General features: G+C 49.9%; 1 protein-coding gene across 2 annotated transcripts; it reads left to right on the top strand.

Moving 5' to 3' along the window:
• Positions 1 to 6,509: 6,509 nt before the first annotated feature.
• LOC308527062 (diamine oxidase [copper-containing]-like) lies at positions 6,510 to 15,056 on the top strand (the record flags this gene model as incomplete). 2 transcript variants are annotated; one of them, XM_081102390.1, is made up of 5 exons in its annotated part: positions 6,510 to 6,623; positions 10,984 to 12,631; positions 13,503 to 13,788; positions 14,453 to 14,585; positions 14,787 to 15,056. In XM_081102390.1, 4 exons carry the CDS (start codon positions 11,047 to 11,049, stop codon positions 15,054 to 15,056), a joined length of 2,274 nt encoding a protein of 757 aa, XP_080958516.1. The 2 variants fall into 2 exon arrangements, with proteins under 2 accessions (XP_080958516.1, XP_080958515.1); XM_081102389.1 differs by lacking the exon at positions 6,510 to 6,623 and having other exon boundaries at positions 11,047 to 12,631.

Genomic DNA, 15,056 nt, shown 5'->3' with positions numbered 1-15,056 from the left:
GCACCACCATCGGCTGGGCGCTAGGTGGCGCCCTGAACTGCTGCGACTCTGGAGCCCAAGGTTTCCACCAGAACCTAGGCTCTGAGGCTATCCTACTCTTTGCACCACTGGGTCCAAGTTCATGGTCTAGACCCCTGTGCCTGGGGAGGACCAGGAGGGCTGGAAGGCTAAAGACAGAGTGGCCAGGTGCCTGCCTTCTTGCAGGGACTTTCTTCTCCAGGCACTGACATGTTTTGTCTGTCTGTTGCACCCCCTTACTTTTTCCTGCCCTCTCTGTTTCTCCATCTCCAGGCCCTGAAGACTGTGCCTTCACCTTCTCCTCCCAAACCTCCCGGGTTGTCTCAGACCCTTGGTGTGATTCACTTTTGAGTCGAAAGGGCAAGCCACACATTTGCAAGAAGAGCATCTACCCAAAAGCACAGGCACTTCTCTATTGGCCAGGAAAGCACAGTTTGTTGAATTAGTGAATTATTTTAATTCTGTGGATTAGTCTCCTCTTGTCTTCACTTGAAGTAACAGAACCATCTGCAACCAGCTTAAGCATAAAGGGAGAATGTATTGGCAGGACAGTGTGAACTGGCCGTAACCAAGGAGGACTGCAGGCTGGGAGCTTGGGCCTGCAGGGAACTGCTTGGGAATCATTGTGCGGCATGCTGGTCCCTGGAGACAGCCAGGTGCCCTGGCCACAATCACAGAAGTGGCTTTCAGAAGTGACAAAACGCTCCTACAGCCACCCAAACCCCTGGACAATTAGACTTGGCCACCAAACTCAATAGGTTAACAAGGGACAGTGCAAGTTAGAGGAGAAACCGCTTCCTCCCACATCCCCACCTTCCCCAGACTTTCTACTCTGGCCTCAAAGAGGAGATGATGCAGAAAAAGATGCAGCTGCCCCCTCCCTCTCCACAACGCCTCAGCATACAGAGCTAGTGCCATCCTCAGCTGGGAGCTGGCCTAATCTTCCCATCCCTGCCCTTTACCATCCACCCAAACTGGGGAGCGAAGGGGGGCTGCCCAGCACACCCATCATCATTCACTTCTCTCCCTTCTGAGCCTCCAGCTGGTGGGAAAGTCTTAGAATGGGCTTTGGAGGGGCTCACAGAGCCGCCCCCCATTACCTGCTGTGTGGGGTTCCCTCACCAGGCTTGGGGCCCACCCCCTGCTGACAATCCATGTGACCTTGCTTGCCTTTGCCTTTGCTCCTGGTTTTCTCCATCCTACCCCGGGACTCCCTGGGAAGGTGTGGCCATGGTCTGGGGCAGGATTAGTCTGTCCCCCCTGGTTTCCAAGGGATGTCTTAAGCAGACAGACCGTTGATTATGCGCAATATTCCAGAAACTTGTCTGAAGAGCTTTCACGTGTAGGGCAGTAGAAAAATGAACCTCAAACCTTTTCTTTTCACACTATTAAGGTAAACATTCTGGGATGTGGACAAAGCACTTTTATAACAACCAATTCAGTATTTAAAACATCAACAATTTTTATCTTGGTGATTTTTTTTAATTTTTAAATCATCCAAACATTGTATCAAAGCTTTGAAACCATTAAAAAACAAAGGAGCATAAATGTTCATAAAAGGAAAGGGAAATAGCAAATCTTTCAGCATTAGGGAAAAAACATCTAATCTTCCCCAACAAAAAGGGTTAGGGGTTCAGTGAACAATAACTTCTTGTAAAGAGGAGCCAGAAGTGTACTTGCTTTGAAAGTGCCTAGTTGTCACCTTCAGTCTTACTGAAGAAGGAGGTCACTGTGCTTTAACAATTTTTTTTTTCTGATCATCTTTTCCTTGAATTAAAAGGAGTGTCTTCAACATTAGCTAGTCAAGGTCCACCAGCACTGCCAGGGGTGAACCTGAGGAGGGGCGGTGAAGGATTAAAGAAGACAGACAAGAGAACACAGTTGGAACAAGGTGATCACTTCCTGGATGAGGAAACAGTGACACAGCCTGTAAGCAGAAGCTTTATTTTATAGTCAGATCACACAAAGCAAAACAAGGGGAGTGGACAACATGTTTAAATGAATGTTCTTGCGAGTTTCAAATCTATTATCTTACTCAAGCCTTCTTTGGGCAGCACTTGCTAGGCCTCCCACAGCCCATTAGGTACCGAGGAACAAAGGAGGACTATAAGGTCAAGCTTGTATGTGGCTCTGCCATAGGTCAGTTAGAGACTTGACCCTAAAGCCACTCTCTACATCTCTCCCCTTTTTTGTTTTTATTTACTTCCATTTACTTTATTCATTACAATCACTTGGAATTATAAGGATTATTCCAAAGTTAGGAATTCTAAAAATTTTTAAGCTACTACAATAAACATAAAACTGGAATATCAAGAACAAAAGGCTGGCTATTAATAAAACAATAACAAAATTGCAATGCTAATGCAATACAGCAACAAGGGAGAAAGCAAACTACAGACATTTTAACATTTTTAGGACGATTTCTACAAAATGAAAGTTTCTTTTGCTGCTGGTGTATATCTACTCAAGACTACAGAAAACTGGCAGCTCACCAACACTATTAAGAAACAGGGCTGAGGGAGTAGCTTCCACTCCTTGCTTTTCTACCATCTGCTGGGCCTCAATCCTTACCTTCTTCAGCTGATCCCATGTTACGACCTTGGCCCCTTGCGTAACATCGTTATTTTTTTCTTCCGCATCACTATCATCCGGGCAACTCTCAGTCTTTTCAACGGAGGGACCAGGAGCTTCTCTGGGCCTATCATGGTGATGCACGTATGCTCTGGCACCCATATTGGCTGCACTGCTCCTTCTGGAAAGGAACAAACACAACCTCTGCCCCACATCATTACTGGATCTGGTCCAAACCATTGTCCAGTTTGTGAATCCTTCCCCCAGGCTAACTCAGCAGAGGCTATTGTACTGGAGGTCCGATGCCTTTCGGCTGCTGTACAACCCTCTGCATCGTAATTCAAAAAATTTAGCACATGACATCCTCCTCCCCCTTTTGTTTGTGTAGAGAGTAGATCTTTGTGTCACCTCAGGGCCCTTGAGATGTCACAAAGCTAAATTCTTGAAATATTACATTTGGAAAAGCTGTCAAGTATATCCAATTTAAATTTTTTCCGTCCCCTCCTGCTTTGCCTCAGGTGGGGAAAATAATGGTTTGTTAATTATACATAGGCCTGGCTGGCCTTGGCTTAAACTTCCCTGGTTTGCAACCTTTATAAATTTTACACTTTCGCCGAAACCAGTTTGGCTCAGTGGATAGAGCGTCGGCTTGCGGACTGAAAGGTCCCAGGTTCCATTCCGGTCAAGGGCATGTACCTGGGTTGCGGGCACATCCCCAGTAGGAGATGTGCAGGAGGCAGCTGATCGATGTCTCTCTCATCGATGTTTCTAACTCTCTATCTCTCTCCCTTCCTCTCCGTAAAAAATCAATAAAATATATTTAAAAAAAAAAAATTTTACACTTTCACTGAACCTGCAAAGCCCCATGAGGTCCAGTGCCCATGAGCACATAAATTTTTAAAAATTTAATTTATTCCTTGTTTTTGTTCCTGTGCTATCTTCTACTTCTAGTTTTCTACTTAATCTGTATCTTCTAAGCAATATCTCAGTTAGTACCTTCACTATTTACATTTCAGTCCTCTTGACTTCCATTTTTAACTTTACAGTCCTGGCTTAGCTTTAAGCAAAATGCCCTGGCTTAGCATTAAGCATCACTATCAGGACTTCCATTTTGTGCTTTACACTTCTTAGACTCAACTTAAGAAATTTAAGAATTTGACTACAATTCTTTAAGCATTGTTTTAGCGATCCCTTTCCTGAGATCCTGAATTTCCCATGTTTTACACCCAGCTGCTACAAAACCTCACTCCCTACATTACTTTGACTTTCTGTTAGTGCTTCACTGGAGCATCCTTTCACCTTACAATTGTAGTTCCCCCTTACTCAGGCCCCATGCTCGGGCGCCACATGAACCGTGTCCAGCATGGCCAGGGGTGAACCTGAGGAGGGGCGGTGAAGGATTAAAGAAGATAGACAAGAGAATACAGTTGGAACTAGGTAGAATCACTGTGCCTGGATGAGGAAACAGTGACACAGCCTGTAAGCTGAAGCTTTATTTTATAGTCAGAGCACACAAACCAAAACAAGGGGAGTGGTCAACATGTTTCTTGCCAGTTTCACCTTGTTTTAGCTGCACTTGCTGCACCTCCCACAGCCCATTAGGTACCTAAGAACAAGTGAGGACTATAAGGTCAAGCTTAATTATGCTAGAAGGGCTCTGCCCTCCAAGCTCAGACTTGTATGTGGCTCTGCCACAGGTCAGTCTGAGGCTTGACTCTACAGCCGCTCCCTACAGTCCTTTGTAGAACAGAAACAGGTTGCACTTCTCAACATCAGGTTTTTCCTAAAACTCTCGTAGAATGCAAACCTCCTCAAGTCTCCAAGGTGAACCCATGACTGAAGGTGAAAGACATAAGTGAAGTCACTATATCAATCATCCTTTATGCATTTAAAGTTAATTGCCTTCTGGAATTGCAAACAAGTATCAGGTTAACTAACTATTTTCTCCTTCCTTTATCTAGCTGCCAATAAATACTGAAATCACTTGAAGTGAAAGTAGCAGGATGTTAATGATGACAAATACAAAAGTCAGCCCTGGCCAGATGGTTTGGTTGGTTGGTGAATCGTCCGGTACATCAAAGGTTGCTGGTTTGATTCCTGGCCAGGGCACATACCTAGGTTGCAGGTTCAGCACCCAGTCAGGGCACGTAAGGGAGGCAACAGATAGATGTTTCTCTCACATCAATGTTTCTCTCTGTCTCTCTCTCTCCATTTCTTCTCTCCAAAATCAATAAAAACATCCTTGGATGCAGATTTTAAAAAGAAGACAAAATAAATATAAAAGTCATCTATACTAATAACAGGATAACATGCTAATTAGACCAGATAGAATGGACATCTTCTGGCCAACCTTCCCGATGTCCTTCCTGACAAAGCCAGGGCCCGGGCAGCGCCTTCTGGGGTCCTGGGTGCTTACAGCCACCCCAGGCAGTCCTGGCCCGGGTCTCAGGTGCCTGCAGCTGGCCAGAGGAAGGGAAGCCTGGGTTCCGGGTGCCTGCAACCAACCAGAGAGAGGGAAACCTGCGTCCCGGGTGTGAGGGCCAACACAGAGGCAGTTAGGGGTGATCAGGCAGGCAGGCGAGTGGTTAGGGGTGATCAGGAAGGAAATGGGTATAGGAGCGACCAGGCAGGAGGCAGATGCAGTGGGTAATCAGGCAGGCAGGCAGGCAGGCAAGTGGTTAGGAGCCAGTGGTCCCGGATTGTGAGAGGGATGTCTGACTGCCGGTTTAGGCCCGATCCCGGCAGTCGGACATACCCCGAGGGGTCTCAGATTGCAAAAGGATGCAGGCCGGGCTGAGGGACCCCATCCAATGCATGAATTTTTGTGCACCGGGCCTCTAGTCCTATATAATAAAAGGCTAATATTCAAATTATCCCCTTAACTGGGAGTTCAACCAGGAGGACGAACAGGGGGTGTGGCTGGCTGGCCAACTGTCCGTGGCCTCTCCCTCCCGGCCAGCCAGACCCAACCAGATATGATCAGGGCAGGCCAGCTGAACCCAACCTGTGTACAAATTTGTGCACCAGGCCTCTAGTATAACAATAAAAAATAAGCACTCAAGTCTTGGTGATTAAGAAGATAAAGACCTGTTGGTTCTTTCTATCAAGCCCAAGCTTGCCCTTTTCATCTAACTAAGCCATCTTAGTACTGTGTCCCCTCCCAGCACAGGTGCCTCCCCCACCACCCAGGCCCTGTCCCTTCCCCTTTCTCTGTTCCCTCCCTGCACAGGTGCCTCCCCCACCACCCAGCCCCTGTCACTTCTCCTTTGTCTGGGCCCTGGCCACAGCCATCCTGAGGACTTTCTCCCAGCCAATCCTTCCCTTCCTTCTGAATCCTTTCAGGGTCTCCAAGATGCAAAGAAGACTTTCTCTAGAGTCTCAGCTCAGTGGCTTCACGCTTCCTGTGCTGCTCTGGCTCTGGCTCTGGCTCTGGCTCTGGCTCTGGCACAGGCTCTGGCTCCCCATCCTAGACGTGGGTCAAGTTGCCTATTTTTGTTGTGGGTGTCCGACTCTATCAGCCTCCGCCTTTGTCTATCCATTCGCTTCAGCTGAGACTGCTTGTTGCTAAATTTCCTCTTGTCTTTATCTCTTGCATCTGAAACTCAGCATTTAATAAATTATGGCATCACACAACTTGCATTGCTCCCAACGGGGAATAGGACACCATAGACAGCTCCTGTGGATGGTACCCTATGGCACGAGGAATGAAAGGAAACAGACAACTAGGGCACGGGTGTTGGGAGAAACAGAAGTGAATCCCGCAGCTGAAGTGATGGAGGCCTGGGGCGTTTCCAAACTTGGGTACTTGTAGGGGCAACAGGACCCCCTGGCTGCAGAGCCCCGTCCGTGCCCATCCTCGGCCACCACCCTTGCCCTCTGAGAGCCCCCTCAGCCCTACATGGCTCCACACCTTGGTTGATCCAGCCCTCACTCTGTCCCTCCCTCTAGGGCGGGTCCAACAGAGCCATAAAGCTCCAGAAGGAGCCCAGACAAAGGCTGACTGCAGACGCGAGAGGAGCAGAGCACACAGGTATGTTCTGATGGGCCATCGGGAGAGTCGAGAAAGGGATGACTGGCAGGGGAGGGAAGCGAGGCCTGGAGTGAGGGGCCAGGAGAAATGAAGACCCGAAAGGCCCAGAAAGCCAGGGGCAACCTCCCGGAGGTGAGATGGTAAAGGCTCAATGGGGAGCTGGATGCTATTCTCACGCGGAGAGGAGCAGAGCACACTGGCCGCCACGTTCTCCCCTCTCGTGGTTTCAATGCCACAGTCCGCACCCCAGCTGCCCACTGGGGCACCACACACAGGACTGTGCTGGGGAGGATAAGCTTAAAGGGACAGCAAGTCACCTCCCTCTTCTACAGAGCAGAAAGGCATTTGGGGATAAGCAGTTCTAACAATGAGGGCCCAGCCAAGAAAAGACATTAGGAACTTAAATACATATTCCTGAGTGAACGAAGCCAGTGTGAAACGGCTACAGACTGCTGAGCCCAAACTTATGACATTCTGGAAAAGGCAAAAGTATGCATATAAATATAACAGAGTTATTAAACTTTATTTGATAAAGCTTCCCATGTGATTTCAAGTATAGTAGATCAACCTAATTTGGTTTAAAAATATTTCTTTTAAGAAGAGAGAATAAATCCTTGAATCATTCCAGGGCTCTTAAAATGTCCCAAAGCTATCTCTCGGTTAAAGTCTTGATTTTAACTTGGGAAGACTATCAAATATACATAACCCAAAGATTATATTATACACTCTTTGTAATTAGTCTAAAAGATATCAATTAAATGTAATCCGGTTTTTATATTAAAAATTTGGTTCAGACCATAGAATTAATCCTTTTTCTTTTAATCAGGCCAATAAAATATTATATCCTAGGTTGGAATTTTACCACACGTAGTACATATAAGGACTACAATATATTTTGAACTACTAATTTTTCGAGAGAGAATACAAGAATTATTTTTCTCAAAGATGAATTACTATACTTCATGTATTTTGTTATCACAATCATGTAATTTCTCTGAACTTAATTTGACCTTTAAACTCTTAGAAGCCTCAAATTTTAGGTGGCAAGTTAAATACTTAGCGTTTCTTAGATTAGTAATATATTTATATTTTTAAGGATATATTTCAAATAAAATACAAGACATATTTAAGTAATAGATTCAAATCTATGTTTTTAGATTTTTCATATGAGGCAAACTCAGATTAATATTCCAGTGTTTAGTCATTTTAAAATACCTAGATATTTAATAATTTGTATTATTTAATTCAGCAATGTTCTAAAGTTTTAAGTTACCAAAGACTTTGTAAAACTATATGTGAGGCTGGCGAATATCCCCGCCTGTCACGTGGAAAGCTGATGAAAAGGCAGGGGGAGGAGGGAGCAGGCCTGTAGCCACTTTGATTTTAAAACTGCCACATTCTTCCTTAGAGATAACTTCTAAGGTTGCTGCTGCGGGAAACACAACTGGCTCTTTCCTCTAACACAATGCAGTCAGTCTCCTCTTCAGTGACTGGATAATATCGTTATTAATATATTTATAACTGCTACTGAAAAGCTTTATTATAAACTAGAGGCCCAGTGCATGAATTCGTGCACAGGTTGGGGTCCCTTGGGGTGGCCTGCAGGGATCGGGCCAAAACCCACAGTCCAACACCACCTGCAGCTCCTACCTGCTACTCCCACTCATCCCGGCCCCACTGCGCCTCCCCTGGGTTCATGCCCAATCAGTCCCAATTGGGAGAGGTTTGCATTGCCACAGCAGCGCTCGCCAGCCATGAGCCCTGTGTCTGGCACCCTCTGAGGGGAGTGGCTTGCGGGATCGGGTCGAAACTAGCTCTCCGACATCCCCTGAGAGGTCCTGGATTGCAAGAGTCCGCAGGTCAGGCGAAGGGACCCCACCAGTGCACGATCAGAGCTGGGGAGAGACCACAGGAAGGCTCCAGGGCATGTCTGGCCCTGTCTCGCCCAGTCCTGATCAGGCCGATCTGGGGTGGGCTGACTGGGGCTGGCAGGTTGGGGAGGGATGCAGGAGGTTGGCCAGCTGGGGAGGGACTGTGGGAGGGCTCCAGGGCGTGTTCAGTCCATCTCGCTCAGTCCTGATTGTCCAGACCTCAGCAGCAAGCTAACCTACCAGTCGGAGAGTCTGCCCCCTGGTGGTCCATGCACATCATAGCGATGGGTCAACCAGTCGACTGCCCCCAGTGGTCATTGCTTGTCATAGCTAGCGATTGAGCACCCTTAGTATATCATTAGCATATTACACTTTAGTTGAACAGTCCACCGGTCACTGGATGACCAGACACTTAGCATATTAGGCTTTTATTACATAGGATTCTTTATTTTAGTTACATCTATTTATTTATGTTTTGATAACTTTAAGATTTTAAAGCCAATTACTATTATCCAAGGCATTTTCTTTGGCAAATTCTGTAACAGAGATAACTTATTGACTTCCAGTGGCTTTAATGTGAAAGTATTATTTGATTTTTATTTTATAAAACCAGGAGTGCCCCAAGATTTGGGAGGCAACCTTGGAATGCGGTCCATTATTATCCAAGAACTACCCATTATTATGGAAACACTAATCTTGTTGCCCAAACACAGCCTGTATATTTTCTTTCTGTCATTATTGCCATCTTTTAAAGAAAAACAGTCTTGGATTTATTCTATAGCATCCGTGAAGAGATGGGGCTCAGTCCAGGAGGCCAGCCAAAATCGGGCAGGGCGCACCTTCTCTTAACCTAGCTTTTTTCTCTTCATGGGTGCAGAAATCCCAAACGCATCCCTAAATTGTGAGAAATGTCTCATCTATTCAAATTTCAAATGATGGACTGGGAAATAAAAACATGGCAAAAATGAGACTTTAATAACACGCTTGAGAGTGGGTGTCCATTTTACAGGATTACCATAAGACTGGGAAGGGGCCTTTTTTAGTTACTTCCCTTTGTCTAGGGAATTTCCCTAGGATCTCTGTTATCGGCCACGTGTTCCACTTATATTCTTTCTCTCCCCGTTCCCACCTTCTGTTTGCTTTGGGGAAATTTAAAATGGCCTGTCCATCTACTGTTTCTTTTCTATTAAATTAAAATAAAGGCATGCTTAATAAACTAACAATAAACAACAGAGACAGATAATAATCAAAAGACAAGCGCCCATAACATATAGATAAGAATTACTAAGTCAGAGTTCCTTTCATGGATCTTATCCTATTCTATTCTCCATAGTACTGACTTGCCTCTAAAATTATTTTAGCTAAAATTTGCTTGTCCCAAGGTGTCCTATGGTCATTTTCAGACAAAGCATTAAAGAGTCCTTTTGTAAAATGACAATTAGCCCCGTTTTTCTAGCTGTTGAGCCTTTCCACACTACAGGCAGAGGATCCAGGGCTTTAGGTATTACAGAATTTTGATGCGCAATACGAAGTGGGCATAATGCAGTTCAAACAAGAGCCCACATACTTAAAGATGACAAGGGCACTTGTTTATTTGAGCCTGATTTAAGGGAGTATCCTTTGACACCTAAATTTCTTTATCCTTGACCATGCAAGCTAGAAATTTACATTGATGTTTTTGCTTTTTACTCAAATTCTTCCCCATTATAGCCTGGCTGTAATAAAAGACATTCCTCGTCCACTTATGGCTCGTGACTCTGAAGCTGCAACGGGTTCTGTGCACAGTGAATTTCCCCACCTTTTCGGTGAACCTCCCACCTTTCCAGGGAATTTCCTTCTTTCTTAGTGTTTCGCTCAGGTGAATCTTCTTCTCCTGGTCCCTTAGGAGGCACCAGATATGAATGCCGCATCCATTTGTGGCTATGGTTCAGGATCCGGAAAAGGAGCCGTGCACTAACGAAGACACTAGACAAGAAATATGAATTTATAAGCATGGGAAGCCAGGCGGAGAAACTTTCTCTAGTGGAGAGGCTCTCTGACTTGCGGGTCCCATTTGCTTTTATTCAATTGAATACACATTTGCCCTTTAGGAATGCATAAGGCATATCAAAGGTAAAGTTTGATAAACAGTAACAGGATTATCAGGGTAAAGATTGCCCTGAGCCATTTGGCCAACAGCAGGGCAATATTATCCTGATTTTCAGCCCTGCTGAATATCACATTGATAAGCTAATTACTGTTAGTCTTAGCCCACAGCAGTAGAGGTGCAGCCATTCTGAGATAATGCACACATAAGGGGAAAGCAGAGTTGACATAGGTATGAAAATCTGCAGGACTAAACAAGGCTTACAGACAAGCGAGGAGAGTGTAGAATTAAAATCAATGGAAAGCACAGGTCTGAGCAGCCTGGGGCCCCAGCTGCGCCAGCATGGCCACTGGTTGGCATGGCGGCCAAGGGACAAAGCTGTGTCTGTTGGGAAACTATGGGGCCAGCCTACTGGAAACCCATATCTTCCCATAAAACAACTAAGTTCATCTTTCCCACATTCTAGAGCCATGAGGCGAGAAAGCCCGGCCCTCGGCTGGGCCATGGCTGCCGTCCTGATGCTGCAGACGCTGGCCATGGGGAATAACTCCCCACGGACCCTGCGGAGCCAGGCCGAGGTGTTCGCGGACCTGAGTACGGAGGAGCTGAAGGCCGTGCGCAGCTTCCTCTGGTCCCGCAAGGACCTGAGGCTGGAGCCCTCCCAAGGATCAACCATCACCAAGAACACCGTGTTCCTCATTGAGATGCTGCTGCCCAGGAAGCAGCAGGTGCTGAAATTTCTGGACCACGGTCAGAGGCGGCCGGCTCGGGAGGCGCGTGCCGTCATCTTCTTCGGAGCCCACGAGCATCCCAATGTCACCGAGTTTGCCGTGGGGCCCCTGCCATGGCCCCACTACCTGCGCCCGCTGCCCCCCAGGCCGGGGCACCAGATGTCCTGGAACTCCAGGCCCATCTCCTCGGCGGAGTATGTCCTACTGAGCCACACTCTGCAGGAGGCCACCAAGCCCTTGCACCGATTTTTCCTGGACACCACGGGCTTCTCCTTCCAGGACTGCCACACCCGATGCCTGACTTACACTGATGTGGCCCCTCAGGGCTTGGCCTCGGGCGAGCGCCGCACCTGGTTCATCTTGCAGCGCTTTGTGGAAGGCTTCTACTTGCACCCCACAGGCCTGGAGCTCCTCCTGGACCACAGCAGCATGAACGCCCAGGACTGGGCGGTGGAGCAGGTCTGGTACAATGGGAAGTTCTACCGAAGCCCAGAAGAGCTGGCCCGGAAGTACGATGCCGGAGAGGTGGACGTGGTGGTCCTGGAGGACGTGCTCCCCAAGGACAAGGGGGCCGAGGGCAGGGATGAGCCGCCCCTCTTCTCGTCCTACAAGCCACGCGGGCACTTCCCCAGCCCCATGACCGTGAAGGGCCCCCACCTGGTCCAGCCCCAAGGCCCCCGCTACAGGCTGGAGGGCAACGCCGTGCTCTACGGGGGCTGGAGCTTCGCCTTCAGGCTGCGGTCCTCCACGGGGCTGCAGGTGCTGAATGTGCATTTTGGTTGGGAGCGCATTGCCTACGAGGTGAGCGTCCAGGAGGCAGTGGCGCTGTATGGAGGCCACACACCTGCGGGCATGCAGACCAAGTACAGCGACGTGGGCTGGGGTTTGGGCACCGTCACCCATGAGTTGGCCCCTGGCATCGACTGCCCAGAGACGGCCACCTTCCTGGATGCCGTCCACTACTATGATGCCGACGACCCTGTCCACTACCCCCGAGCCCTCTGTGTCTTCGAGATGCCCACGGGGGTGCCCATTCGGCGCCACTTTGACTCTGACTTCAACGGTGGCTTCAACTTCTATGCAGGGCTCCAGGGCCAGGTGCTGGTGCTGCGGACGACGTCCACGGTCTACAACTATGACTACATTTGGGACTTCATCTTCTACCCCAACGGGGTGATGGAGGCCAAGATGCACGCCACTGGCTACGTGCACGCCACCTTCTACACGCCCGAGGGGCTGCGCCACGGGACGCGCCTGCACACGCACTTGATCGGCAACATGCACACTCACCTAGTGCACTACCGGGTAGACCTGGACGTGGCAGGTAGGACTCGCTGGGGCCAGACGTCCCCAGGCCAGACCTCTGTGTACAAACATTAACTCCCGCTGTGGGAGACGATGCTGCACCCCGGACGCACACCATCAGGAGAACGTGCCCCACCTGCTCTGAGCCCACAGGGCTGGAGTCCCTGAGCCCCCTGAAGGGGTGAACATGAACAGCGCCCCAGTGCTGCCCGGGGTGTGGCAGCCTGGACCCTGTCCCTGCCTTGGGGCTGGGCTGACCCCTGGGTCGGGTGGGTTGGGTAGAAAGGTGCGCTCAGGGTAGCAGAGGGGACAATGGCTCCTTGTCAGCAAGGTCGCTGCTGCCTGGCACCTGGAGGTGGACGCAGCACCATTGGGGTTACTCACTGTATCTCCTGGGTTAATGGTGTCACCACGGCATAGGCCTCCTGGCAGGATGTGGCCTGACATCAAGTCAGAACCGCCCCCAGATTCAGACAGGTGGCTCCCTTTTCTAACCCCGCCCTCCCCACCCAGCTCAGCCCCCTTCACCCACACCCTGGGCACAGCAGGTGGTGGACACAGCCCCTGCCTGGGGAAAGGTGGCAGCCCCTCTCTGGGGCTGCAGGACAGCCCAAAGCCTGGGACACAGGGCTCAAAGAAACTGCTCACAGTCCCACCCCAACCACCACAGCTGATGTGACCTATCGCATCGTCCTCCAGTTCCCCTGTTGGTTTTTGTGTTTAATCCCTTCCTCCCACCGCACAGCTGGCTCCATGCGAACCCCCGACACCCCCTTCGCCCCTGAAGGTTTGCTGTTGGGCGGGGTCTGGGGTGGAGAACCCAGTGTAAAATGGGGGAGGGGTACTTTGGGTGCTGGATCCTCATTCTGCATCTCCCTTCGCACACACAGGCACCAAGAATAGCTTCCAGACGCTGGGCATGAAGCTAGAAAACATCACCAACCCCTGGAGCCCGGAGCACCGGCTGGTCCAGCCAACCCTAGAGCAGACGGGGTACCCCCGCGAGCGCCAGGCAGCCTTCCGCTTCGGACAGGATCTGCCCAAGTACCTGCTCTTCACCAGCCCCAAGGAGAACCGCTGGGGCCACCAGCGCAGCTACCGGCTGCAGATCCACTCCATGGCTGAGCAGGTGCTGCCGCCCGGCTGGCAGGAGGAGCGGGCTTTCACCTGGGCCAGGTGAGGAGGCCTGGGAGGTTGGGGTGGGGGAGGACTGGAGGCCCTGCCCTGTGTTTCCCTGAACCACGTCCAGCACTGCCAGGGGTGAACTCTCACCGAAGCTTTATTTAATAGTCAGATCACACAAAGCAAAGCAAGGGGAGTGGTCAACATGTTTACAATGTTCTTGCGAGTTTCAAATCTATTTCCTTACTCAAGCCTTGTTTTGGCAGCACTTGCTGCACCTCCCACAGCCCATTAGCTACCTAGGACCAAGGGAGGTCTCTAAGGTCAAGCTTAATTGTGCTAGGAGGGCTCTGCCCTCCAAGCTGGGACTTGTATGTGGTTCTGCCACAGGTCAGTCCAAGGCTTGACTCTATAACCTCTCCCTACATTTCCCTGTGTCTGCAGTGGCTGTGTTTCTGTCTGAGACTCTGGGTCTGTGTGTGTGTGTGAGTGTGTGTGTGTGTGTGTGTGTGTGTGTGTGTGTTACAGGGCGTGGCTCTGTATTTGAGGAGGCCTGTTCTGAGCACATGAGCCCCCGCTGACCCTGGGTCAGACTGACAGGCTCCCAAGACATGATGTGGAAATCAGGGAAAGCCACGTCACTGACCCTGCACATGTGCCCCGGGAGGGGCTGGGCCACCCCCAGTGCCCAGAGCCACCTGGCTGCTCTGCCCGGCAGGTACCCCCTGGCAGTGACCAAGTACCGGGAGTCTGAGCTGTGCAGCAGCAGCATCTACAACCAGAACGACCCCTGGGACCCGCCTGTGGTCTTTGAGGAGTTTCTTCAAAACAATGAGAACATTGAAGAAGAGGTACTGGCCCCACCTTCTTCCAGCCCCAGCCCCAGACTAGAGCTGTGCCCTGTCCCGGGGCCTGTGCCAGCAGCACCTCGCTGTGTGGAGAGCAAGCTCAGTGTCCCCAGATCTGCCCATTCCTTATGAGGAGAGCTTGAGGGGTCGTCCACCCCTCGCCTCTTCGAGCCCATCAGAACTGCCCACCCCTCTCTCCCACAGGACTTGGTGGCCTGGGTGACAGTGGGCTTCCTGCACATCCCCCACTCAGAGGACATCCCCAACACGGCCACCCCCGGGAACTCCGTGGGCTTCCTGCTCCGGCCCTTCAACTTCTTCCCCGAGGACCCATCCGTGGCATCCAGGGGCACCGTGATCGTGTGGCCCCGGGACAAAGGCCCCAACTACGTGCAGCGATGGATCCCTGAGGAGGGCGGGGACTGCTGGAAGCCTACCCCCTTTAGCTACAATGGGACTTACAGGCCCGTGTGA

Source organism: Myotis nattereri (genome assembly GCF_964212035.1).
Source record: "Myotis nattereri genome assembly, chromosome: 11".
Taxonomy (NCBI): Eukaryota; Metazoa; Chordata; class Mammalia; order Chiroptera; family Vespertilionidae; genus Myotis; species Myotis nattereri.
The sequence above is the reverse complement of the archived record's forward strand: the minus strand, read 5'-3'. Positions and strand labels throughout refer to the sequence as shown.